General features: G+C 47.5%; 1 protein-coding gene across 2 annotated transcripts in view; it reads left to right on the top strand.

Annotated features, from left to right (window-relative positions):
* Positions 1-1,320: 1,320 nt before the first annotated feature.
* Positions 1,321-24,021, top strand: part of LOC141153038 (serum amyloid P-component-like) — an 82,910-nt gene continuing 60,209 nt past the window's right edge. Inside the window, exon 1 of one of the 2 annotated variants that reach the window (XM_073637714.1) lies at positions 1,321-1,461. In XM_073637714.1, coding sequence (XP_073493815.1) covers positions 1,445-1,461 — 17 coding nt within the window. In that variant the 5' untranslated portion in view covers positions 1,321-1,444. The remainder of the gene's footprint in view (positions 1,462-24,021) is intronic. The other variant, XM_073637713.1, reaches the window with a different exon arrangement.

The following is a 24,021-nucleotide window of genomic DNA, read 5'->3' on the forward strand; positions in this document are numbered from 1 at the left end:
TTTTTTTTTTTTTTTTATTCTGTTCCGCGTGTGGTAAAATTGATGAGGCAGCTTTATTCTTCGGGTCAGTACGTTTACAGCGGTACCACATTTGTATAATTTTTCTATGTTTTGGCGCTTATACACAATAAAAGCTATTTTATAGAAAAAAATATTTTTTTGTATCGCTTTATTCTGAGAGCTATAACTTTTTTATTTTTCGGCTGATGGAGCTGTATGGCAGCTTGTTTTTTGCGGGACGAGATGACGTTTTCAGCGGTATCATTTTTATTTATATGCGTCTTTTTGATCGCGTGTTATTCCACTTTTTGTTTGGCAGTATGGTGATAAAGCATTGTTTTTTGCTTCGTTTTTTTTTTTTTTTTTTTACCGTGTTCACTGAAGGGGTTAACTAGTGGGACAGTTTTATAGGTCAGGTTGTTCCGGACGCGGCGATACCAAATATGTGTACTTTTATTGTTTTTTTTTTATTTTTTTTATAATAATATTTATTGATGGGTACATTATATTTTTATTTTTGGTGTATTATTTTTTTTATTTTTTTTATAATATTTTTGCACATTTTTTTTTTTTTTTCCACTTTCAGACAGTTTGTACACCTTATTACTTTGTCCCACTCTGGGACTTTCACTTTTTTTTTTCTGATCGCCTGCATGGCATAGGAATGGAGCACCATCCCTATGCCATGCAGGCTGTCAGAAGTGCACAGTGTTAAGATTGCTTGGAGATGCACTGCGCATGTCCAAGCAATCTTCCTGCTCTCTGGTGACCCGGATGTTGTCATGACGACATCGGGTCGTCATGGCAACACCCGGGAAGCCGCTGCAGTCTGCGCTGGAAGCCGGGAGAGGAGGTGAGTATCACCGATCACCTCCCCTTGCCCCCGCAATGCCGCGATCGATTTCGATCGACTTCGATCGCAGCATAGCAGGGGTTAATGTGCTGGGAGCGGTGCAGGACCGCTCCCTGCACATAGTACCGGGTGTCAGCTGTGACAATCAGCTGACACCAGGCGGCGATCGCGCCCGCACAGCCTGTGTGCGTGCGCGATCTCGATGACGTACTAATACGGGTCTGGGTCTTAAGTCCCAGGGCACAGACGCGTATTAGTACGTCAGATGTCATTAAGGGGTTAAGGAACCCTTCTAACAAAAAAAGGATTGTCCAAATTGTGTTTGCCTGGCTCTTTGTTCTTGTACTACTGAAGATATCAAACATCTGTCCCCAGAACTGCAGCTTTTTTTTTCCGTTTTTTAGCCACAGTGGATGTCCGATCAGGCTGCTTCACCCATGTTTTCCGGGAATTATTGAAAAGTGAAGAAAAAGCAGAATAATATCCTGCGGATGGGGTGGGGGTTGGGTGTCGAGCAGTATGTGACAGCACATGATTGCAGGTTAGTCATTACACATCCTCTTCTCCCATTAGATCGGCCTTTGTGGAACAATGAAGTCCGAATCCAAGTAAGTGAACCCATCTGTTACTCTAAATAAGTGATACAGGTGCTTCTCACAAAATTAGAATATCATCAAAAAGTTAACTTATTTCAGTTTTTCAATACAAAGAGTGAACCTCCTATATTATATAGAGTCATTACATAGTGATCTATTTCAAGTGTTTATTTCTGTTAATGTTGTTGATTATGGCTTACAGCCAATGAAAACACAAAAGTCTATCTCAGTAAATTAGAATAATTAATAACAAAAAACACCGGTAAAGGTTTCTGAAGCCTGTGAGAAGCACCTGTATGTAAAAAAACATAGAGGTTTGTTGGGCTGCTCTTTAAAAGTCTATGGTGGCTTGAGGTCAACTTCAGTAGATCCCCTAGTAACTAGTAGGAAAATAGAGGGACAAGCCCTTGTTTGGGCTAGTTCCATATATAGGTTACAACTTATTGGTCTCTGTTATCAGCCATTAAGGGCACATTTCATAGAAACTTGGACCCCCGGGCAGCAAGCAAAGTAGTAACCTAGTGTAAGCCTGGAGCAGTGAAAAGATTAACTAAGTTTATGTTCACACGGTGCTTTTTAGTAAGTTTTTTTCCGGCATGAATGAAGCAGAATGTTGACAATAAAAATTCTGCGAACATTACATGTGCTTTTAAAGCATTTTTTATGCGTTTTTAATGCTTTTATTATACATTCAGTTGAATATAGAAAAATAATTCAGCAAAAAATGCTGAAGAAATTGACACGGTGCAGTTTAAAAAATAGAGAAAAAAAACAGGGAAAAAAATGCTTCATATGAATGAGATTTTAGAAATTTCATTCATTTTGCTGTTACTGTAAAATGCTGCATTTTTTTCCTGTTCAAAAAAAAATGCCCCCAAAAAAAGCAGCAAAAATGGTAGGAGTGAAAAAGCCCTAAGTCCAAAGGCTGTTTAATTCTGTAAATGAGGTCTCCAGACTATGTACATGTCAGTGATAGCAGGGTCTAGATTTCAGCGCTTCTTTGCAAATTCGACAGCTTCGCTGAATTTTCCTCCAATATTTGATTTGTGGTGAATAAATTTTGCTACAAATTGCAGTACTGCAAAGCCTTCAGTTACCCAGAAAATCTGTGTATAAGACCGGGAGGTCTTCTAGGACTTTAACAAACCTTGTTTGAGTTTTGTAATGCAAGCACAGGCTTTCTAATGTCCAAATGACCTCAACCTATCTGACTATAGAAAAATGTATGGTAATCAGAGGTAATCAACATTGGTATTCAGGTGGCATGTACGGGTCTAATACTGGACTACTGCAAAAATTAAGTGTGCAAAGAAGGGAAAGGGAAAAAGAAATCCAAACCTACGGGGCCCTGTGTGAAAAGTGATCCCCCCCCCCCCCTTAATTTATGTTTTAACTGTGGTTTATCACATCTTTGGGAAGCTGAGTTCAATTTCCCTCGCCACACACAGGCCTAATTACTGCCACATCTCTTCTCAATCAAGAAATCTCTTAAATAGGACCTACCTGACAAAGTAAAGTAGACCAAAAGATCCTCAAAAGCTAGACATCATGCTGAGAGCCAAAAAAATTCAGGAACAAATGAGAAACAAAGTATTTGAGATCCATCAGTCTTGGAAAAGGTTGTAAAGCAATTTCTAAAGCTTTGGGACTAGTGATGAGCGAATATGTTTGAAATCCGATCTTAAAAGTTAAATTCAGCACAAATGTGGCACATTCGGTTTCGTGATTGGAACGGCGAGCATTTTTACTTAAATTGGGGAAAATCAGCAACATTCGGCGAATAAGTGCGGGAATGTGATTGCGAGGCAACTACAGCGTTTTTAACAGTTTGTCTAGCATAGTGCTTGTGTATGATGAGCAGGGGACATGTTAGATGAGTGGAAGGGCTGGTGAGAGCTCAGAGCAGGTCAGAGCAGCAGCGTAGTTGTAATCTTTTTTTTTTTCCTGTAAGTTTAAGTGAGGAAAGTGCAGATAGCCAATCAGAGCTCAGGAAGCATCCACTCTGTCCAGACACAAGGGCTTCTGCCATTGGCTGCTGAAATCACATGTCCTCTCTATATAAAGAGCGGCCATGTTCCCTCAGCGCCATTTTATGCATGTCACTGCTGCCAGACGCTCCTGCTGAGTGTGCTCTGTCCTGTGTACTGAGAGATATTAGCTAGATAGATGGGCGCTTGTGTGGTAGTCAGAGAGTGTAGATAAGTCCTGTGCTGTGTACTTGTGAAATTGACCTTGCATTTTTTTTCTTGTGCAATTACTGAGATTCAGACAGAAACAGCAGGGCCCACGGCATAGAACAGTGCTGTGCATCAGTTGTGCTGTCTGTGCTGTATGCACGAGTATGTCTTCAATCTATTTTTTCACGTGCTAATGTGATAAAGCAAACAAGCCCTTGTAGCCCACCTTTTGATTTTGTGAGGTTGAAATTCAGCTGTATGCAGACTCTGCAGAGCTTCTGAGTGCAGAGCACAAAAACCTTTTTTTTTTTCATTTGCTAATGTGATAGTGCAAGCTATAGTAGCCCACTTTGTCATTTTTTGTCGGTGAAATTCAGCTGTATGCACAGTGAAAAAAATAGATTTTTTCTGTTGCTAGGTAGAGTCCACAAAATATTTTTTCATGTCGCAAACGTGATACACTCTGCTATAAGCCAGCTAGCAATTTAGTGACGTTGAACTTCAGCTGTTTTCGGAGTAAAAAAATATATTTTTTATGTTGCTAGCCAGAATCCACAAAATATTTTTTCGTGTCGCAAACGTGATACACTCTGCTATAAGCCACCTAGTACTTCTTTAGTAATGCTGAACTTCAGCTGTTTTCAGAGTAAAAGAATATATTTTTTCTGTTGCTAGGCAGAGTCCAAAAAATATTTTTTTCTGTCGCAAACATGTTACACTCTGCTATAAGCCACCTAGTCCTTTAATGGCAGTGAAATTCAGCTGTATGCAGAGCTTATGCAGAGTAAAAAATCTATTTTTTGCTGTGACTAATGTGAAACAGTAGGCTAGATCTGAGTTTGAAATATCTTGGAGCATATATTCTATCTTATACAGGCATCATCCACAGTAAAAAAAATACTTTATTCGATTCCTAACGTTATACTGCAGGGGACATCTCAGTTGGAAATAATTTGGAGAATATCTCCTATGTCATACAGGCCTCATCCACACTAGAAAAAATACTTTCTTCTGTTACTTATGTGATACAGTAAGGGAAATCCCAGTTTGAAATTGTTTGTAGCATATATCCTATGTTTTACAGGCCTTATCCACAGTAAAAAAAAATACTTTGTTTGGTTCCTAACGTTATACTGCAGGGGACATCTCAGTTTGAAATAGTTTGGAGAATATCTCCAATGTTATACAGTCCTCATCCACACTAAAAAAATACTTTCTTCTGTTACTAATGTGATACAGTAAGGGAAATCCCAGTTTGAAATTGTTCGTAGCATATCTCCTATGTTCTGCAGGCCTCATCCACAGTAAAAAAAAAATACTTTGTTCGGTTCCTAACGTACAGCAGGGAACATCTCAGTTTGAAATAGTTTGGAGAATATCTCGTATGCTACACAGGCCTCATCCACACAAAAAAATACTTTCTTCTGTTACTAATGTGATACAGTAGAGGAAATCTCTATTTGAAATTGTTCGTAGCATATCTCCTATGTTCTACAGGCCTCATCCACAGTAAAAAATACTTTGTTCGGTTCCTAACGTTATACTGCAGGGGACATCTCAGTTGGAAATAGTTTGGAGAATATCTCGTATGTTGTATCGGCCTCATCCACACTAAAAAAATACTTTCTTCTGTTAGTAATGTTATACAGCAAGCCATATCTTACCTTCTCATTTAGTGCCGCTGAAATTCAGGTGTGCGCAGAGCTATCGCAGAGGAAAAAATCTAATTTTGTTTTGCTAATAGAATGCTCCTACCACAGTATCTGAGCAACATGAGTGGAAAAAAGAGAGGTCGTGGTGGAAGGGAAATAGGCTTGGTGTTCAAGGTATACGTGGGGTAGGTGGTAATGTTAGTGAAAGCACTAGTGAACCAACACCGTCATGTCCTATCCGAAGATGACTGACAACTTCTGTTACTGGACGGGCTACTCCACTCCCTTTCTTTGGCAGTCGCACAGCGATACGCCGTGTTGATAAGGGCCAGAAAGAGCAAATGCTCCAGTGGATGTCGAGCGCTGCTTCAAGTGGCCTCTCCTCTTCTTCCTCCACCTCAACATCTCACACAGTACAGTCCACAGAGGTGGCACCCCAATTACCCTTGCTTCCCCCCACGTCACAACTGTCCAACTGCCCAACTGACTGTAGCAAACCACAGATGGGCGAGTCTGTAGAACTGTTCACCCATTCTATACCATTGGCATCAGAAGTGTACTTCAAACATTCACAGAGCCAAGAAGAGAAAAGCATCTGCACCGATGCCCAAATTTTTTTTAAGTTGGATTCGGGGCAGGACGAAGTAGGGTTCGAACAGGTTTCTGACCCTCGTCACCACACGTTAATCACCGAGGAGGGAGGTGATCCTGATGAGACTCAGATACCTGTGGCTCATGCGGACTGAACTGTGCTGTCAGGGCAACAAGAGGAGAAGGGACACTCTGAGGGCGAGGAATGGGACAACACATTGGATGATGACGTGGTTCCGCAGTTGTGGTCATGTAAAAGATTGTTTCATCCTACACATGAGAAAGCTAAGAGGTTGAACTCCACCATCTCCAGTCTGTTGGCTACGGAAATGCTTCCTTTCCGCCTGGTAGATACAAACGGTTTCCAAAAGCTGATGGCCCCAGTACCAGTTGCCCAGTTGCCATTACTTCTCTAAGAAAGCTGTGCCTGCGCTACACCAGCATGTCGCAGACAACATCACCCATTCCTTGAGTAAATCTATGTCTGCCAGGGTGCATTTCACCACAGACACCTGGACGAGTAAGCATGGCCAAGTGCGTTACATCTCGCTGACTGGGCACTGGGTGACTCTGGTGGCTGTGGGGACAGGCGGGGAAGGGGCTGCTCCACAAATCTTGGAATCCCCAAGGCTTGCAGAACAAACCTCTGTATTTCACACTTCTTCCACTGCTTCTGCCTCCTCCACCTACTCTAGGGCCTCCACCTGCACACTCAACCTCTGCCTTAACGAGGCACGCGTTCCAACAGTGCAGAGCGAATCCCCACCACCTCCATACTGCACCGTCAGATCTCACAGCAATCAGGCAGTCTTCAAATTAATATGCCTTGGAGATCGTAGTCATACAGCTGAAGCATTGTGGACAGCTCTCCAGGCTCAGTTTGATCAATGGCTGTCTCCGCTGAACCTGGAGCCAGGGAAGGCCGTGTGCGATAACAGTGCGAACCTGTTGGCAGCCCTATGCCGAGACAAGCTCACACATGTGCCTTGCATGGCTCACGTCCTCATTCTAGTGGTACAGCGATTTCCCGCCACTATCCCGGCCTGAATGAGCTGCTTCAGAAAGCACGGAAGCTGTGTGCTCACTTCCGCCATTCGCACTCCTCATGTGATCGACTTGCATCGATACAGAGTCTTTGTCTATGCCAGTTAACAGGTTGGTATGCGATGTGCTGACACGGTGGAATTCCACTCTGCACATGTTGCAGCAACTGTGGCAGCAGCGACGAGCCCTGATGCAGTATGTCATGTCGTATAGCCTGGGCCAATGCAGTACAGACATGGGGCATATCACATTTATGGAGTGGGCACAGATTAAGGACCTTTGCACCCTTCTGCACAGTTTTGAAATGGCTACAAAAATGGTTAGCGCTGATGATGCCATTATCAGCATCACTATTCCGGTCATCTATATGTTGGAGCAGACTTTGAATAGCCCGCGGTTGGAGTTGGTTGTCCGTGAAGAAAAGGAGGATGTGGAAGGAATAAGAATGTCTCAAAGTTCCAGACTGTCGTCACACAGGCGGATGCGAAATGACGGTGGATTACTGCGATGGGGGGGGGGTGTTGGTAAAACCAAATGAACTGTTAGTGAAGGTGCAAGAGCCAATGAACAAATAAAGGAACAAGAGGTGATGGGCGAGCAACAGTCAGAAGATGAAGAGGATAATCATCCCTTCTCTGCTGAACGTGGTTGGCAGGAGGGAACAGAGGAAACAAGCATCAGTGTTACGTAGCCATCAATACAGCCTATCTTTGGACCTCCTGGAAAAAAAACCAACATATGAGTGCCTTCTTGATGCACTATCTGCAACATGATCCCCATATAGTTAGGATTCGAAATAATGAGGACTACTGGGTTGCCACTCTGTTAGATTCACGTTATAACAGTAAATTTTTCCAGATGCTTCCCGCCCTGGAAAGGCAGCCGCTAATGCTGGAGTATCGAAACAAGCTTTTAAGCAACCTTAATAGAGCTTTTCCCCAAGATAGCAGTGAGGCACACAGCGTGCATCGCAGCTGTAGTCTTTCAACCTCCGGCACGTCAGTTCGTCAATGCCAAAACATTAGCAGCAGCAGAGTAAGTGGCAGAAGCAATTTCTGTGAGTCCTTTCACACATTTTTTACATTTTTTGCACCAGCACAACAGAGTACAAGTCTGACAGGTGGTGAACGACTGAAGAGGATGGTACAGGAGTATCTAGGGCTCAATATCAATACCATCAGGGAGGATTTGGACCTTTTTACATTTTGGTCTTCAAAAATGGATGAATGGCCTGAGCTCGCCTGTCACGCCTTGGAGGTTTTATCATGCCCAGCAGCCAGCGTTCTCTCAGAATGTGTCTTCAGCGCTGCTGGTGGTGTCCTGATGGATAAATGCTGCCAGCTGTCCCCTGAAAGTGTAGACCTCCTAACTTTCATCAAGATGAACAAGTCATGGATCTCCAAGAACTTTTGCACCCCAATCGCAGACTGTACAGTCTAGGCGATGTTGTAGTTTTTAGTGTGCTGCATTGATCTCGCAGAATTGCAGTCTATGATATGGCTTATGTGCTGGCCTGCTCTTGCTGCTGCAGGTGTTAACATAAATTTTTGTGAACACACCTGATTGTGTCTCCATCTGCTTCATTAGCTGTAGTGGAAGAGGTTTTGGTTTCCAGTAAACTACTTCTACTCTGGTGCAATTAATGCCACTTTGGTGGTTTTAGGCCCTAATTTTTTTAAATGTGAACACTCCTGATTGAGTTTCCATCTAATGGGTTGGCTATAGTGGAAGAGGAGTCGTTCCTAATTACACTATTTCTACTGTAGTTAAATTGGTGTCTCTTTGCTTTTGTCTGCCACTAATTTTTGTAAATGTGGAGAATCCTGACTGGGTCTCCATCTATTGGGTTGGCTGTAGTAGAAGAGGTTTTGGTCTCCTTTACAATAGGTATATGTAGCACCCTGAGGATTCGGCTGCTACAGGTGTATTACGCCTCAAGCCAGAGGTGTGGTATTCCACTCCCGGGTAAGGATGGAGTGTGGGACTGAGCTCAGATAGCTGCATACACTACATACATCCCATTTCCGGGGGACAGACCGACGGTACTCCCACCAGTATATGTGCAGGTACGATAGTGTCTGTCCCTGGCTGGAGTGGGAGGGGGGTGGAACATCCCAGTAGTGTAGGGGCAGATAGGGGGAGTAGTCTGGGTAAAGCTAGGAGCCCATTGGGTGCTAGTCACCTGGGCTCACACATAGAGGGAGTATATATGGTGGGCACCATCTTAGATCAGGGTCAGTCTTTGTAGAGTCAGAGGAGCAGAGCAGAGAAGCTCAGCCAGAAGGGCTGACAGGGAGTTGTGGTTCCGGCTGGGCCCAGCTCCAAGGCCAAGTCTGAGAGAGAGAGAGGAGTCAGAAGGACCCAGAGAGAAGGAGAAGGAACCCCAAGACCCCAGAATACAAGCAACAAGGTGAAGGGTTGGCACCTAGGGTACCGGATCCCAAGCTGGCAGAGAGAAAAGCACACCTTAGCCAGAGACCGGAGGTCGTGGGCAGGATCTGCCACGACCCTCACCAAATCCACCAGGAAGGCAGACCAAGTATAGGGTCAGGGAACCCAGAAGAGGTGTACCCACCAAGAGACCCGAGGGAGCCGGACATAGGTGGATCCCTGGTGAGAACGGCCAGAAGAGAGGGAAAGTCAGACAGGAGCTCAGGACCACGCTCCAGAATTACTTGGGGGTTGGCCGAGTCCAGGACCTGGTGGACGCAGCACGGCTCGGGTGGTCGCTTCAGGCCAGAGTGACCATAAGAACACCCGTAAGTAAAAACCCCTGAACTGCACAGCCCGACTCTGAGTCTTCTTGCTGATTCATCCTGCACCTTCACAACCACCATCCTCTACATCTGACCCCCTGAGGCTATACCCCTCCCGTTGGGGGTTATACTACCAGAAGCTGCACACACACCACCAGCCTCAGCGGACCCTGCTGCAGCGGCGGCCGTATTGACCGCAAATCAACGGGTGGCGTAGTCGACACTAAAGAACATCCAGCAACATCTGTAGGACTGCCACACACTGAGCTTGACACCCTGGGCACGGACCGGGTCACCGCCACTCGGAGACTACAACCCCCATCTGATCCGGCTCCGGGTATCCCCCCAAACAACACTGGCCCAGGGGGCGCGTCAACTTTGGCGTAGTCGGCAGGATTACGTGCCCGCAACCACCGGGTACTGCGTGCCTGAAGAAAGTCCACATTTACCTCAAAAAGAAGTCTCCCGCCGGTTCCAGAGGGTCCCCGCCATGGGACGCCATCACGGGTCGTTTCCCGCCGGTTGCCCGCCATCTGCAGCCTTTTCCCGCCATCCACGGAGTTTCCCGCCACTGGGAGACGATTCCCGCCATTTCCAGAAGATTTCCCGCCTTGGAAGTGCGGACGCCATTATGGGCGTGCCAGAGGGTGGCAAAAGGTCACCTCCCATCGTGGGCCAGGTCAAGAAATGGCGCCAAAAGTGGAAACCGCCCCCACCAGCAGAGACTGTGATGATTGATATGTCCATCAGCGTGAGAGAACTGCCCCTGGAACTGACAATCACAAAGTTGCCCCGGGACCACCTTCAATGTGGGCGGAGACAGAAGAAAAGAGCGAAGATGGGTGCAGCCTGGAGGAGTCTGGAGAGAGCGCACCCGGAGACAAGAAGTCTGGAGAGGAGTCCAGAGAAAGCGTACCCGGAGATGGAGGGAGAGACAGGCAGCACCGACCCAGTGGTCAGGAGCCTGCTGCAAGCAACAACCCCACTAGGCTTAGTGGAGATCCTAGCACAGCTCCCCCGAGACCGGGAGTGTGCACAGACCGCGCTGGAGGGCCTCGCACGGAGGATGGCCCAGGTGCAGCGAGAGACGCTGACGGAGTGGAGCCGTGAGATGGCCCAGCAGACCGGAACCCGTCAGCGGAGCACGCCACCCGAGACGAGGAGACAGACCGCCTCTGAGGATGGTGCAGGAGGAGTGAAGGCCGGAGACGGCGCCGAGAAGGGAGCTGAACGGACGGAGGCAGGTAAAGGGGACGTCTCTACCCCGAGCCGAGAAACCGTGTACCTGTCCCAGCTCCCCGTCGCAGAGCCCGAAATTCCCCCTGCCGTGCCCGTCGCTGCATCGTCACCGTGCCGGACTAGGCCTCAAGTAGAAGCCGCGGCCGCGACCCCTGTGACGTCACGCGCCTCAACCCTGAGCGCGGCAAAGCAGGAAACACCACAGGCCTGGTCGCAAGGTCTAGTACCCCCGGGCGCCGCAGTGCCAACAGCGCCCTCTACCTCCACTGAGCCACCGGCCTGGTCGCTGGGCCAAGTAACCCCGGGCGCCGCCGTCTTCACGGTGCCCTTTACCTTCAGGGTACCCCAAGCCTGGTCGCAAGGCCTAGTGAACCCGGGCGCCGCTACCACCACCGCGCCCTCAACGTCCACCGTGCCGCACCTGGGTGAAGACTTGTTTGCCCAGCACACGTGCCCGGATGGGCAGCCCTTTGTGTGGCCACCGGAGTTCCACCATCCCCGACTCCGGAAAGAAAGACCCCTAGATGAGCCCCTGATTCCGGTTCCGAAGCCCGTTAAGATCACCCCACTCTCGTTGGAGGAAGCGCAGTTTGCGTGGGACCCCACCGGAGGAGACCTCATGGGATTCACCCAAGAGACTCGGGCAGCCGCAGCTGAGCGTGCGGAGTACTGCCGCCAGCAGTTAGAGGTCTTCGACCGGGAGCGAAGAGAGAGGCGGGTCCGAGAGCAGCGGCTGCAGGAACAGAGCGCAGGGCAGAAGAGCAGGACCAGGAGGAACCCCCGTGCAGCCCACGGTCCCCGTGCCACCGGGACTGTAATTAAATTCCAACTGCAGCACGGTTGGGGTTTCATCAGGGATCACCACACCCCCGGCGACGTCTTTGTCACCAGAAGAGACGTGGAGTCCCATCTGCCGGAGGGACACAGAGGTCGTGACCTATATGTAGGGGACGAGGTCACGTTCACCCGGCACAAGTGTGCCAAAGGACCCTACGCCCTCCATGTACACCGGCTGACGGAGGAGGAGCTACGGTGTGAAGAGGAGCAAGAGGATCCGGACAGGTCTGAGGGAGGAGCAGGAGTACGCCGTCATTAAAGTACGGTAAAGAGACTGTACATAGTTACCCGTCAGGGTATATGCCATGCTGCTAATTTAAATATGTTCCCCGTTGGGACAAGTGAGAACTGTTCCAGTGTGTCCCATCTCCCCACAGGCTGAGGACTGTGAGCAGCCATCCCTTTTCCCCATTGGTCGAGGACTGAGAGCGGCCATACCTTCCCTTGTATATAGTTGCGCTTTCTAAGGCGCCCCCTACCGGTTTTATAGGAAACTGTTGTTTTTCTTGAAGAGACTGTCGCACTTTACCCGGTCACAAGTTGCACCGTGGCCGGAGGAACAAGAGTGTTATTTATGAAAAATGTTTATATGAAAAAGTTTTATGCTGATAGTATATATATTGTTTTATATGTTTATGTTTTATGAAAAAAATTGTATGTTTGTGGATGTTTTTATTCTTTTACAGCCCGAGGACGTGCTGTGATTTACCAGGGGGGAATGTAGCACCCTGAGGATTCGGCTGCTACAGGGGTATTACGCCTCAAGCCAGAGGTGTGGTATTCCACTCCCGGGTAAGGATGGAGTGTGGGACTGAGCTCAGATAGCTGCATACACTACATACATCCCATTTCCGGGGGACAGACCGACGGTACTCCCACCAGTATATGTGCAGGTACGATAGTGTCTGTCCCTGGCTGGAGTGGGAGGGGGGTGGAACATCCCAGTAGTGTAGGGGCAGATAGGGGGAGTAGTCTGGGTAAAGCTAGGAGCCCATTGGGTGCTAGTCACCTGGGCTCACACATAGAGGGAGTATATATGGTGGGCACCATCTTAGATCAGGGTCAGTCTTTGTAGAGTCAGAGGAGCAGAGCAGAGAAGCTCAGCTAGAAGGGCTGACAGGGAGTTATGGTTCCGGCTGGGCCCAGCTCCAAGGCCAAGTCTGAGAGAGAGAGAGGAGTCAGAAGGACCCAGAGAGAAGGAGAAGGAACCCCAAGACCCCAGAATACAAGCAACAGGGTGAAGGGTTGGCACCTAGGGTACCAGATCCCAAGCTGGCAGAGAGAAAAGCACACCTTAGCCAGAGACCGGAGGTCGTGGGCAGGATCTGCCACGACCCTCACCAAATCCACCAGGAAGGCAGACCAAGTATAGGGTCAGGGAACCCAGAAGAGGTGTACCCACCAAGAGACCCGAGGGAGCCGGACATAGGTGGATCCCTGGTGAGAACGGCCAGAAGAGAGGGAAAGTCAGACAGGAGCTCAGGACCACGCTCCAGAATTACTTGGGGGTTGGCCGAGTCCAGGACCTGGTGGACGCAGCACGGCTCGGGTGGTCGCTTCAGGCCAGAGTGACCATAAGAACACCCGTAAGTAAAAACCCCTGAACTGCACAGCCCGACTCTGAGTCTTCTTGCTGATTCATCCTGCACCTTCACAACCACCATCCTCTACATCTGACCCCCTGAGGCTATACCCCTCCCGTTGGGGGTTATACTACCAGAAGCTGCACACACACCACCAGCCTCAGCGGACCCTGCTGCAGCGGCGGCCGTATTGACCGCAAATCAACGGGTGGCGTAGTCGACACTAAAGAACATCCAGCAACATCTGTAGGACTGCCACACACTGAGCTTGACACCCTGGGCACGGACCGGGTCACCGCCACTCGGAGACTACAACCCCCATCTGATCCGCTCCGGGTATCCCCCCAAACAACACTGGCCCAGGGGGCGCGTCATATACTCTAGTGAAATTAATTTTTTGGTGCAGATATTGTTCTCCACACAGGGGTACACAGACATGATAAACTAAAAATAGCTTTTTTTACTACCACGGTATATAAAGAAAGCTACATCTCAGCTTAAAATTCTTTGGTGCAAATGTTGTTCTCCATACAGGGGAAAAAAAATAGGGTTTGCGCAGCTTCCTGATCCTTGTCAGCAGACGTTAAGTTAACCCCCGGGGGAGATGGTGATGCTGATGAGACTCAGATACCTGAGGATCATGTGGACTGTACTGTGCTGTCAGGGCAAGAAGAGGAGGAGGGTGACTCTTGACACGCCCCCTGGGCCGTGGGGTACTCAGTGCCGGGCCTGTCGTTGCTAGGGGAGATGTCACAGTGGCGGAGACCTGGTCCGTGACCCAGGGCGGTCAATCAAAAGGGGAATATTACAGGGGAATTAAAGCTCTTATATAAAGTTTGTGACGCCACCTGTGGTATGTGGCTAAAGGGAGCCGCCGCTGCGGAGCAGGTCCTCTGGAGCTGGTGTAAATACAGCAGAGTTGGTTTAACTCTCCACAGGTAGAGCTTAGCTTCAGGGCAGTGAAGATGTTGCTGTTATGATGTAGTGCAGAGGATGGCGCAGATAATGATCACAGAGACAGTAAGGTGCAGTCCTCAGGGTTTACTCACGGTTTATTAGACTTCCAGTTACCAGTACTAGAGTAACTACCCACGGCATCCTGTGCTTACTCAGGGAGGGGTTCAGCAAACTCCCAGGACTCTCCGGAGTACGTAACGGAACCCCCTTCTGTGTGTTCCTTCTGACCATCTCCCTGCACCTCACACCCAGTGTCTCAGGCCAGTGGCCACGGACCTTGCCGGGCAGCGTCTTCTCTGTCCCTGGGTCCTCTATGGTCACCTTTCTGATGATTAGATGTGGCTTGTGGCTGCAGTACCTGAAATACTGCAGTCTCCGGTTTCCTAGTTGAGGCTTAAGAACTCTACTAGTTTAGGGACCGGTTCCCTCTGTGCAACCTGACCCCTCCACCTCCTGGCAGATTCGGGCATACGGGTGGCCTCCAGCACTACCCGTACCCCTGGGGTCCCTTCCACGTTCCTGGAGCCTTTCTCTTGCTCCTCTCTCTCTCTCTTCAGTCTTGGGCCTCTCTGGCTAGGCCCTCCTCCTCCTGAGCAGAGCTCCTACAGAGCTCCTGCTCCCTCTACTTCTCCTCTCAGACTGAACTGTCCTTTCAAGATGGTTCCCCTTTTTATATTATCCCTAACAAGTGCTCCCCTGATTTACTTCCTCCACCCACACCCACTACATGGTTCCCCCTCACTTTGGTTCCCCCCACTCCAGCCAGGGACAGGGCCCAGCAGGGAAGTGACGCATCTTGCCCCTCCTGCTGGTCTGGAGTAGTGTAGTGTTGGATGCAGGTGTTAGGGTCCCGGGCAGTACTCCTTCCTTACCTGAGCGTGAGATACCACACCACTGGGTGAGATGCAGTACCTCTGTGGTGACTGAACCTGCAGGGGCGCCACACTCTCAGGTCGAGGAATGGGATAACACATTGGATGATGATGAGGTTGTAGATCCCACTTGGTGTAAGCCCAGAGGCATGCAGCTGAGTAGCTCATATGAGTAGGTGGAGGAGGAGGAAGACAAGGAGGTGATGCAACCATGATGAGCACTACATCCTTAGCCACAACCAGTGACCAGCACCGGTCACAAGTCTGCAGCTTGCAGGGGCGGCAAGGGTTGTCTAGCCTGGGCCTTTATTGACACCGCAAAGGATAAGCCAACTCACGTTATCTGGCAACTTTGCAAGAAAAAACTCAGTATAGGGAAAAGGGGCAATAATTTGACTACTACATGCATGAACCTTCACATATGCAATCAACATGCGTTACTCTGGTAATCTTAGTGCGATAAAGTGCAGACCTCAACAACCATCAGCCGCCACATCAACTGCATCTTCTGCTTTTTCCTCTTCCTCTGTTACCGGGCCAAGTATTGTCAAGCAGGTCTCCCACTGCAGAACCTCTGGTTCTTTACCCGCTTCAGTCAGGCTGAGTGAGAGCCCATCCGCTGTAACAGAAGCGGACATGCCTGCTGTTTTTCACCGGTCTCAGAAGACGTGCACACTACAACTTTATCAATCCATCGTAACATCTCCGCTTGCATCTCACTCACGGTCCAGCAGTTTGTCTGGTTCACAGTACTCCACCCTCTCTCAGCACAGCAGCCAGCCCTTAGTCCTGTAGTTGTAGTCACGAAAAAGATTGTTTCCTTCTACACATGACAAAGCTAAGAGGTTGAACTCCACCATCTCCAATCTGTTGGCTACAGAAATGCTGCCTTTCCGCCTGGTAGATACAGACAGTTTCCAAAAGCTGATGGCCATCGCAGTCCCCCAGTACCAGTTGCCCAGTTGAAAATGGAAATGGTAGTGTCAGGCCCTAATTTTTTGAACTATAAACTGTGAACACTCCTGGTTGGGTCTCCATCTGCTGGGTTGGCTATAGTGGAAGAGTTGTCAGTCCCCATTATACTAGTTCTACTCTAGAGAAATTAATTCTTTGGTGCAGATATTGTTGTCACAGGGGTACACACGATATAATCGAAATTGGTTTTATTAATAAAGTGGTATATAAAGCAGGTTACATTTCTTCTGTTAATTGTTTGGTGCTGATATTGTTCTCTACACAGGGGTACCATTAGTGATGAGCGAGCACTAAATGTGCTCAGCTTAGTGGTTCAGCGGTTTCCCAAAACCTACCCAGATCTGCCAGAGCTGCTTGTGAAAGTATGCCGCTTGTGTGCCCTTTTCAGAAAATCAGCTACAGCTTCCGCTACCATGGCAGTGCTTAAGCAGCGTTTGAAGCTCACCAGCTGGTGTCCATTGTGACCACATGTTGTAAATCAACATTGCAGATGTTGGGAAGGGTGATGCTAGTCAGCCCAGCCTCATCTCAATGCAGTTTGGTTGATAATGAGGAGGAGAACATGGACAGTCATCATTTTGGTGAGGACAGGGAAGTCTTGGCTGTCTCGGAAGTCTTGATACTCCTCTTTCAGTCTGTGGGAAAGCTGTATGAGTTTTGCTTAATGATGACCTTCAGTAGCCTAAACCGTGGCTTTGCTTATGCACGTTATTTCTCAAAATGCATTGCAGATCAAGTCATTTCCCAACTCTGTAGTCATGAAATTCAAAGTGTCAAGAAAGATCTTTGTGTGTGACTAAGCACCACTGAGAAGTGTGAGTTGATGATGTTGGAGTGACTGCCATTGCTTATGGAACAAGCTGCCTTAGATGACTTCCTGGGAGAAATGACAGCTGGAGTAGATATGGTTTCCCTCTATGCCAGTCCTTTCACCGAGCTAAAGAATATGGATGTGGTGAAATACAACTGAGAAGCAGCCCTGGCTAAGAAAAGTCTGTGTGAAAGTTCCCGGACACTCTATGGCTGCTTTTTTTTACTGTGGACTGGCTCCAGCAATCAATAAGATCCCTTCACTGGATCCCCATTGCCCAGCGTATCCAGTTCAAACTACTAACACTGACCTACAAAGCCACCCATAACCTTTCTCCTCCGTACATCTGTGAACTAATCTCCCAATATATTCCCTTACGTAATCTCCGGTCTAACATGCTGGAGAAACTTGCACCTACTGCCACTCAGTGTCTTCACCTCCTTTGTGAGAAACTAATGTTTAGGCAGGCACTCAGTCTACCAAATAAAATTCCTGAGAAGGAAATTGTAGATAGCTTCGTTTCTGGTACTGGGTGCACTGCTAATACCATGGCGTGCCATAATTCACTGGAAATATTCCAGGCTGGTTGGAGATGAGCTCATTCCCACAGAAAAGTACCAGCAGCAAGCTAAGGAGATGGTGGCCTCTATCATCATAAAGGAGTTAGCTCGTTGTCTAGGAGACCGACCACCACTGCTGTGTACCTTGTGAACATTGTGTTGAAACTTGCAAGGTGTCACGGGTTTACCATGACAGAGAGGAGTCAGAAGACCTCAGCGTCTGATTCCTTCCACTCCTGCACTCATTAGAAGCCTTTCGTTTTCATATTAATCGGTGCAGGGGTTAATCTGCTCAGTTGTGAGCTCATGGAAGCCTCCCTTCATTTAGGCTCTCAGCAGATTGGTCCCATACATCTCCCCTACTGTGTAACTCTGTGCCCCAACACATCAGACTCTCGCCTACAGTGGAAATCTTGAAAAGGAAGCTGAAGAAGACCCACTTCTTCTGACAAGCGTATGATCTGCGGTAACCCTTGCTCCAGCATACAACTAGCTGTACCCTGACCTACTGTATCCTCACCCATCCCTTGTGGATTATTTGTGCGCCGTCGCGGGCAGGGTCCTCTATCCTCTTGTACCAGTCGGTGAGTCACCGACGGCGACCCCTTTTTACATGTAAAGCGCCACGGAATAACTGTCGCTGTAATAATAATAATAATAATTATAGTACTTGTACTCTGGGTCAATTGATGGCACTTTCCTGGTGTCTTCCCCTAATTTGATGTGTTTTGGCAGCTTTTGAGCCCGTTTGAAGGTGTTGTATATGCATTTGTTTTTGCCCCCCATTGAATCCTATGGCGTTCGGTAATGTTCGACGAATATTTGACGAATAAAATCAGGAATATTTGTAAATTCGGCGAACGTTACAGAACCAAATATTGAATCATTCGCTCATCTCTATTTGGGACTCCAGTGAACCACGGTGAGAGCCATTATCCACAAATGACGTAAACATGGGAGAGTGGTGAACCTTCCCTGGAGTGGCCGGCCGACTAAAATTACCCCAAAAGTGCAGCGATGACTCATCCAATGGGTCACAAAAGACCCCACAACAACTTCCAAAGAACTGCAGGCCCCACTTGCCTCAGTTAAAGTCAGTTTCATGACTCCACCATAATAAAGACTGGGCAAAAATGGCAGAGTTCCAAGATGAACTCCACTGCTGAGCAAAAAGAACATAAAGGCTCATATCTATGTTGCCAGAAAACATCTTGATGATCTCCAAGACTTTTGGGAGAATAATCTGTGGAGAAAAGTTAAACTTTTTGGAAGGTGTATGTCCCATTACATCTGGCAAAGAAGTAACATAGCGTTTCAGAAAAGGAGCATCATACCAACAGTAAAATATGGCGGTAGTAGTGTGATGGTCTGGATCTGTTTTGCTGCTTCAGGACCTGAAATACTTACTGTGATAAATGGAACCATGAATTCCACTGTCTACCAAAAATTCCTGAATGAAAATACCCGGCAATTTGTTTGTGACCTCAAGCTGAAGCGCACTTTGGTTATGCAGCAGGACAATGATCCAAAACACACCAGAAAGTCCACCTCTTAATGGCTTAAGAAAAATACAATTAAGACTTTGGAGTGGCCTAGTCAAAGTCCTGACCTTAATCCGAATGAGATACTGTGGTATGTCCTTAAAAATGACGTTCATGTTTGGAAACCCTCCAATGTGGCTGAATTACAACAATTCTGCAAAAATGAGTGGCCAAAATTCCTCCAGAGCGTTGTAAATGACTCGCCCCCTGGGCCGTGGGATACCCGGAACAGGGCCTTCTGGTGTACGGTGCTGATGGGGGTAGTAGTGGCAACCCGATCCCGTGGCTCAGGGTGGTCAGACCAAATTGTGGCAGTCTATCTATCAGTGTTTTGAATGTCCGACTACGCCACCCGTGGATTGCGGTCAGGGATAACCGCCGCTGCAAGGCAGACCGCTGAGGCTGGTGTTGGTGTGCAGCTCAGGGGTAGGATAACTCCCCACGGGAGGAGTGTAGCCTCAGGGCAATGTAGGTGGATGCTGGGGGTGATGGTGCAGGCGCAGCAAAGATCACACTGAGTCCAATGGTGCAGTCCAGGGTTTTTACTCACAGTTGTTATCCAAGTCACTTCTGTCAGCAATGACTGCCCAAGCCGTGCTGCGTCCACCAGGTGAGGGGCTCGGTCAACCCTCAGGCAACTCAGGAGCATGGCACAGGACCCCCTTCTGTCCTTTCTCTGGCCTCTCGTGCCCCACCAGTGATCAAACTTCTGTCCAGCTACCGCGGACCGTGTCGAGTAAGCGTTGGCCTCCGCTTCCCGCTATCCTATATGGCGCCTTCCTAGCAGGTTTGGCGGGGGGGTCGCACCAATAAATGGTCACGACCTCCGGTTCTTGGCTGAGGGATGATTTACCTCCACCAACTCGGGAATCCGGTACTCTTCCACAGCCTGACCCTTCACCCGATATAACGCGGGTTTGCAACGGTTGCTGTCCGTTCTGCTCTCTTAGGGTCCCTTCTGTTAGAACCTTGCTCTTAGGTTTTTTCCTTTGCTGGTCACATGACCTTGTTGGCCTATTTAATCCTGCTCCGCCCTTCTGGCTTTGCTGGACTTCATTGTATTACTACTCTTTAGCTAGCCTGTGCTCTGTATCTAACTCTGTTAGTTTGCTTGGTCTACGGACCTCTATGTTCTATATATTTTGTTTGTTTTTCTGTCTGCTACTATTTCTGTTAGGAGGTGTCCCATTTTCCTCCCAGTCCTTAGTACTTGTAGGGATTCCTTCCCCACATCTATAGGTCTCCGTGCAGACTAGCTTAGGACTTTAGCAGGTCTGATCGCAGGATCAGGTCCCCTGTTACATCGTAGGGATAAAGCTGAGTTCTATCGTAGGGACAGATCTCCTCTCTTTCCTTAGCTCTGGTAGCAGAACATAACAGTAAGTCCAGCCTGCAAATTCTCTAAGGAAAGATTTTTCTGTTCCATCATGGTGTCGGTTCAGGATTTGGCTCATCACCTGCAGGGACTCTCTCTGGAGGTGGCCGAGCTCCATCAGCACGTGAGTAACTGTCCTGGAGCACATTTCTTGGAGCCTAAGGTATGTTTGCCGGATTTATTTTTTGGTGAACACCGAGAATTTTTTTCATTTAAAAATGCTTGCTTATTGTATTTTCGTTTGAGACCCAAGTCCTCTGGGGATGAATCCCAGCGCATAGGGTTCATAATGTCACTTTTGCGCAAAGAGCCTCAGGAGTGGGCCTTTTCTTTGCAACCTAGTGATACATGCTTCAGATCAGTGGATAGTTTTTTTTCTGCTTTGGGGCTATTATATGATGATCCTGACCGTGTCGCATCAGCTGAGACTGAGTTAAGACGTTTGAGACAGGGATCAGGTAATGTGGAAAAATATTGTACTCATTTCCGTCGATGGTCTACTCAAACAGGGTGGAACGATTCTGCTCTGAAAAGTCTATTTCTTGCTGGGCTCAATGAAAGGGTTAAAGACCTGCTAATTGCTTATCCTACACCTGAAGATTTGCAACAGGCTATGCAATTAGCTATACGGGTGGATAGGAGACTGCGTGCAAGGGTTAATGAGAGCAAATCCTCTGCTATGTCAGTTTCTGGTTATGAGAATGTGTGTACTAACAGTGGTGAACCGATGGAGATTGGATCGGTGGCACCTCGCTCTCAAGAAAAAGACCGAAGATTTTTTGAAGGCTTGTGTTTCTATTGCGGAAAATCTGGTCATTTGATTAAAAGCTGTGAGCTTCGTATGAAGAAAGAAAAAAAAATGGTCAGTCATGCCCGTATTGCCTGTTTAAATTCCAAGGGTGTATTTTTAGCTGCTTCCACGATTGCTCAGGAAAAATTAATGGAATTTCGGGTGTTTGTCGATTGTGGGTCTACTCTGAATGTAATTGATGGGGGATTCTTGGAAAGACTCAATTTAAAACCCGAACCTTTATCATCCCCCATTGCTGTGGTTTCTGTGGATGGTTCCCCTTTGAAGAATATTACTCTCAAGGTCTGTGAATTTCCTCTCACTATTAATGGTGTTCACCATGAGAAATTGGATTTGGTAGTTTTGAATAACTTGCCTTCTCCAGTAATATTGGGATTGCCCTGGTTAAAATTTCACAATCCTGTACTGGATTGGTCTACCAGTGAAATTAAATCCTGGAGCCATAAATGTTATGACAAGTGTTGTAACGGGCGTATTGCAGCTTTGGATAGGGGAGAATTGCCTGTTCCTATTCAGGATTTTTGGAGAGTTTTTTCTGAGAAGGAATCGCAGGTTTTGCCTCCCCATAGAGACTATGATTGTTCTATTGAATTTGTCCCTGGAGCGACTCTTCCTAAAAGTCGTTTATTTAATCTTACTATTCCTGAGAGGAAGGCTTTGGAGGAATACATACAGACAAGTTTAGCCGCCGGTCACATTAGGCCCTCTAAGTCTCCTGTGGCGGTTGGATTTTTTTTTGTAAAAAAAAAGGACGGCGGTTTACGTCCTTGTCTGGATTTTCGTGAGATTAACAAAATTACTGTACGCAATCCTTACCCACTGCCATTGATTCCTGATTTATTTAACCAGTTAATGGGGGCCAAGTGGTTCTCTAAAATTGACCTTAAGGGGGCATACAATCTGTTGCGCATGAAGGAGGGTGACGAATGGAAGACTGCTTTTAACACTCCTGTGGGTCATTTTGAGAATCTGGTTATGCCTTTTGGTCTTACTAATGCTCCTGCATTTTTTCAGAATCTTATTAATGACATCCTTAGACCTTTGATCGGCAAAAATGTGGTTGTGTATTTGGATGACATTTTGATTTATTCGCCGGATCTGGAGTCTCATTGGCGGAGCGTACGTGAGGTATTACAGTTGTTAATGGACAATTCGCTTTTTGCTAAGCTGGAGAAATGTGAGTTCGCTGTACAGAGAATTAGTTTTTTGGGTTACATTATCTCCAGCGAAGGTTTTGAGATGGACCCGGTTAAAGTTCAAGCTGTACAGGAATGGCCTAGGCCTATTGGTTTGAAATCGATACAGAGGTTTTTAGGTTTCGCCAATTATTACAGAAAATTCCTAAAAAATGTTTCTAGTATTGTCAAACCTCTGACCGATCTCACCAGGAAAGGTGCTGATGCGGTTCAGTGGTCTTCTGAGGCTATTGAAGCTTTTGTGTATCTCAAGGAGAGGTTCACCTCTGCTCCCATCCTTATGCAGCCTGATGTTACTAGGCCGTTTTTGGTTGAGGTTGATGCTTCCTCTGTGGGGGTTGGCGCAGTATTGTCTCAGGATAACGGGGATGGATTACATCCCTGTGCCTTTTTTTCAAAAAAATTTTCGGAGACTGAACTGAATTACGATATTGGTAATCGGGAATTATTGGCTTTTAAACTCGCATTTGAACACTGGCGCCACTTCTTGGAAGGTGCGGAATTTCCTGTTCAGGTTCTTACGGATCATAAAAATCTGATATATCTTGATGCTGCCAAGCGCCTGAATGCCCGTCAGGCTAGGTGGGCACTGTTTTTCTCGCGGTTTAATTTCTCCGTTACTTACATCCCTGGTACTAAGAATGTTAAGGCGGATGCCTTGTCTCGCAGTTTTTCTCCCATAGTCGGTGCTGAGAAAGAGGAGAACATTTTACAAGAAGGTGTTGTGATAGCTGCTTTGGACTCCGTTTTGGAAGATGAGATTCTTAAAGCACAGGAGAATGCCCCATCTAACACTCCTCATGGGAGGTTGTTTGTGCCTGGGACCTTTAGGAGAGATTTGTTTGTTGAGTGTCACGAATCTCGGTTGGCAGGTCATCCCGGAATCTCTGAGACCAAGAGACTGGTGGGTCGCAGTTTTTGGTGACCTGGATGGCAGAAGGAAGTCATTAAGTGGGTGCGTCAATGTACTATATGTGCTAGATCTAAGTCCTCACATACTCCTGCTGCGGGGTTGCTTTGTCCTTTGGAGGTTCCCAGTGCTCCTTGGACACATTTGGCTATGGACTTTATAACTGACCTTCCCCCCTCTGAGGGTTTTACTGTCATCTGGGTGGTCGTGGACCGTTTTAGCAAGATGTGTCACTTGGTTCCCTTCGTCAAACTGCCCTGCGCTAAAACTCTCGCTAAGGCCTTTGTCAAGGAAATTGTGAGACTTCATGGCGTTCCTACTGACATTGTTTCTGATAGGGGTCCTCAGTTCGTGGCTCGTTTTTGGCGTGCCTTTTGTGACAGGTTGGGAGTTCATTTATCGTTCTCGTCCGGATATCATCCTGAATCTAATGGCCAGACAGAAAGGAAAAACCAGGATGTTGAGCAGTTCTTGCGTTGTTTTGTGGCAGACAATCAAGAGGGGTGGTCTGAGTTTCTGCCACTTGCTGAATTTGCTCTGAACAATCATACATCTTCTTCTGCTGGTTGTTCGCCTTTTTTTTGTTGTTCTGGGAGACATCCGTCGTTTGGGTCGTTCTCCAAGTTGGGATCTGCCGTGCCTGAGGAGGAGAATTTTTCCGGTGATTTGGAGAGAGTTTGGACGG

Source organism: Phyllobates terribilis, unplaced genomic scaffold (assembly GCF_046119375.1).
Source record: "Phyllobates terribilis strain yellow unplaced genomic scaffold, ASM4611937v1 Scaffold_7__3_contigs__length_470593459, whole genome shotgun sequence".
Lineage (NCBI taxonomy): Eukaryota > Metazoa > Chordata > Amphibia > Anura > Dendrobatidae > Phyllobates > Phyllobates terribilis.